This window comes from Protobothrops mucrosquamatus, unplaced genomic scaffold (assembly GCF_001527695.2).
Source record: "Protobothrops mucrosquamatus isolate PMUCROS unplaced genomic scaffold, P.Mucros_1.0 scaffold1018, whole genome shotgun sequence".
Taxonomy (NCBI): Eukaryota; Metazoa; Chordata; class Lepidosauria; order Squamata; family Viperidae; genus Protobothrops; species Protobothrops mucrosquamatus.
The window spans coordinates 145,133-148,799 of record NW_015387254.1 but is presented as its reverse complement, the minus strand read 5'-3'; the positions used below and the strand labels follow the sequence as shown (position 1 = coordinate 148,799).

Below are 3,667 nucleotides of genomic sequence, written 5' to 3'. Positions count from 1 at the left end.
ATAGCTCTGTGCCATGTTAGGAGTGCTATTAAGTAGTCCTCCAAATCTCTGTTCTCATAACAATTGTATAATATAACAACTCTTTTGCTGCTATCTGGTAGCCTCTGAGGAAAACATTATCCTAGGTAGTTGGGACATGCAACCCAGTGATGTAGACATCAATAAATCCATAATTATGTTTCTTGTTACCTTCTGGGCCTTCTCAACTCCTGAACTCATTTTATTTTTCCCATTTAACAAAGCAACTCAAAAGAATTTTTTCACACCTCAGTAATGGGGGGGGGGGAATTACTCAGAAAAGCTACCATACTGATGCCTCCTACCAACCAAGATTTTGAAGGAAATTGAACAGAGACTATGAAAACTGGAGGCTATACTCTTGGACCTATGGAAATACTGAGACCAAAGAAAAATTAGCCATCACCTGTAGGGAAGCAGAGGTTGCATATATCTTGCATAAGACTGAAGTTTCCAGCGTCATAACTGCGCATCACAGCTCTTAAGGTAGCTTTCACAGTTTCCTCCCAGGAAGACATCTGAAGGCTAAGAGATGCTAATGTCAACTCATGGGAAATGTGGAACACCAGCTAGGAAAAGAAAGAAAATAAAGATAGATTTTTAAAGATCTCAATTCATGGGAGTGGATGGAACAGCAAAAACCTAAAGGCAATTGTCAGCTAACTTCTATTATAACAGTTTTAATGTGTTATTTGTTACAAAGAGAGCTTGAGCGAGACAACTAAGATAAATGAATTGTTGTTAGGAACTTGAGGGAAAAAAACCTATAGGATGGGCAGATGAACCTGGGATGTTTAGTAGGAAAAAAAAAAGTCAACAGTAAGGGAGACATGTTACCTCTGTTCAGGTATCTTAAGGGAAAACTATAGGGAATATGTTGAAACATATTTCATAGCCATGTATACTTGGAGTGGAAACAGAAGGTTAAGATCTGTAAAATAATTGAAACAGTCTACTTTATAAAGTTCGTGGATTCTCTATTTTTGGAGGTTTTTAAAAGGAGGCTAGACAGTCACCTCCCATGATTGGTTTAGTTGATTTTTCTGCACATTGCAGAAGGCTGAACTAAATCCTTTATTGTCTGCTCAAGTGTACAATTCTGATTCTAGACAGACTTTGAATTTGTCAGGAACTGTTGTGAATCCAATATAATTACTTTGTGGTTCAATCACTACAAACTACCATTAGAAAATTATACTCACCAAAGGTCAGAAACAAATTACCTGCTTGGGAGGTGTATTGCTAGTAGCAGGAGGGTACTCAAGAGTCCTCAGCTGCTCAAATATATTCTGAAACTGTTCAGTCGTGTTCACACCCAACGCACTCTGCCATACATTGATAACCATTTCTATGAAACAGCTATCTTGATTGGTGGTCCAGCTGTTGTAACAAGGTGTGGATGGGCATCGAGTTCCCACTGGATTCCGTTGACTGAGGCACTTGTGAAGCAATTCATGAAGACAGAATACCAACCTTTGCCCCTTTAAGTGAAAAAAAAAGTGTTTTAAGGAGAAGCCAGTTTAGCTTGAAACAATATTTCTCTCAAAACTTGATAAAAATATAAGCTGTGTGTGCATATTTATTTGTACCCCATCTTTATTATTTGTAGAAATAACTCAAGGTGGCAACATACCGCCCAATTTCCACACAACAGTAACCCTGTGAAGTGAGTTGGGCTCAGAATGAGTAACTGGCCCAAGGTCATTCAGCTGGCTTTCATGGCTAAAGTCAGACTGGAACTCATGGTCTTCAGCTTTCTAGCCTGGTGCCTTAACCACTAGACCAAACTGTTTCTCATATGGTTGAAAATAGGTGTAAGATTATAAACAAAATAAAGAGCTAAAGAATAAATCACTCTAGAAGCAACAAAAAATACTGATCAGCAAACTCTTGTTGCCACAGAAACTAGATGCAATGATAGAAATTTGATTTATATACAAACAAAAATGTGTATTAAAGAATCACTTGTATACTGACAATATGTAATATTCAGTAATATGACAAATGTTTATGTTAATTCAAGCTTTTACACATACAGGGTCATTAACCCAAACCAGCCTATTTGTGGAATTATATGTTAGTATGTTTTGTGGCTGGCAGACAGCATCAATTTCCAAGAACTGTACCATCCTTAATCCAAAGTATGACTGTTTCATGTTAGCTATGTCTGACCTCAAACATATGAAAGCTAACCCTTCATGTCCTAGAAAAGGCATCAATATGTTTCAAACATTCTGTTGTAAGAGAGTACAAATTAGCTTTCTATATATAAACTATGTACAGATATTAATTTAAATTGGGCTAACATCTAAAGCAGGGGTAGTCAACCTTGGCTCTTTTATGATTCGTGGACTTCAACTCCCAGAATTCCTGAGCCAGCATGGCTGGCTCAGGAATTCTGGGAGTTGAAGTCCACGAGTCATAAAAGAGCCAAGGTTGACTACCCCTGATCTAAAGAATATAACAAACTACATATATATTCCTTTCTCCCATATTTGGGCCGACAGGGTGCACCAAACTCAATATATATATTTTATACATCATCATCATATATATATTTTATACATCATCATCACCACTCACTGACCAACAAGCTGTCATGCTGCTGGAGAACCTCTTGTGCCCCAACCCAATTCTTAGATGAAAGAAGCTCCTGGGCACATCTCAAGGAGAAGGACAGAGATAAATCTTTCTCTCCAACTATCAGAGCCAATTCGGCAGCAGTTTTAAGTGACGTAATATCTCCTTTTTTAGCCAGTACTTTGGCAGCATCGTAGGGAGAGGTGGCCCCAAGGTAACTGAAATGAAACCATTTATACAAAGTATTAAACTTTAATTTGGATCAAATTTTCAATTTAACTATTAATGCATGTATAGTTGTGCTCACAGGTTTACACTCCCCTCGCAATATCTGTACGATACTAAACATTTTGAAAGTAAATATGAGTGACCAGAAAAAAGACATATTTTAAAAAAATTGTAATGCAATTTGAATTAAACTATTAGGCCACATAGAATAGCACAATCATTATACAAACCATAAAAATGGAGGAAAGAATAAAACGATCCTGTTAAAAAGTTTGTATATTCTTGAATATTTGGGATAATACAGTATACACTAAAACTGACATACAGAGGTTGAGATGGAAATGAAGGGTAACTATCCATAGCTGTGCCTTAATAGCAATTAGTATCTATGCCCTCTTCTCTGTGGTAGTCCTCCAAGTATTGGAAGAGTGCTATTATGTCTGAGATCACTCATGTTCACGTTTACTTACAAAATGGTTCACATTTTGCAAATTCTGAAAGAGCACATGAGCACACCTATAATTCTATTTCTTTATTTCTCCTCTTGGAAGTATCTGCTTTGTACATTAATATATACTGAAGAGGGATTGAGAGGTTATCAAGAACTGCTTACAATTCTTCAACTTTAAATGGGACCACAAGAACCACAAGATTGTATTTTGGTTGTATTGTTTCGAGGACTCCAATGACTTTCATTTGGTAGCAGGTGCAAAGCATAGTCAAGTCCAGAAAAAAAATTAATGCTAACTTATTATGTACTGAGAATATAATTAACTCAATTAATTCAAGGACGAGCGATGTTAGGATTGACATTACAAAATTCCTTAGAAAGGCAAAATTT

General features: G+C 36.7%; 1 protein-coding gene across 1 annotated transcript in view; it reads right to left on the bottom strand.

Annotated features, from left to right (window-relative positions):
* The window catches only part of GEMIN5 (gem nuclear organelle associated protein 5), a 31,722-nt gene that overhangs the window by 6,091 nt on the left and 21,964 nt on the right, over nucleotides 1–3,667 (bottom strand). The window contains exons 22-24 of the mRNA XM_029284846.1: nucleotides 2,606–2,816; nucleotides 1,242–1,499; nucleotides 425–587 (exon numbers count right to left, since the gene is read on the bottom strand). Of these exons, the coding sequence (XP_029140679.1) occupies nucleotides 425–587; nucleotides 1,242–1,499; nucleotides 2,606–2,816 (632 nt within the window). The remainder of the gene's footprint in view (nucleotides 1–424; nucleotides 588–1,241; nucleotides 1,500–2,605; nucleotides 2,817–3,667) is intronic.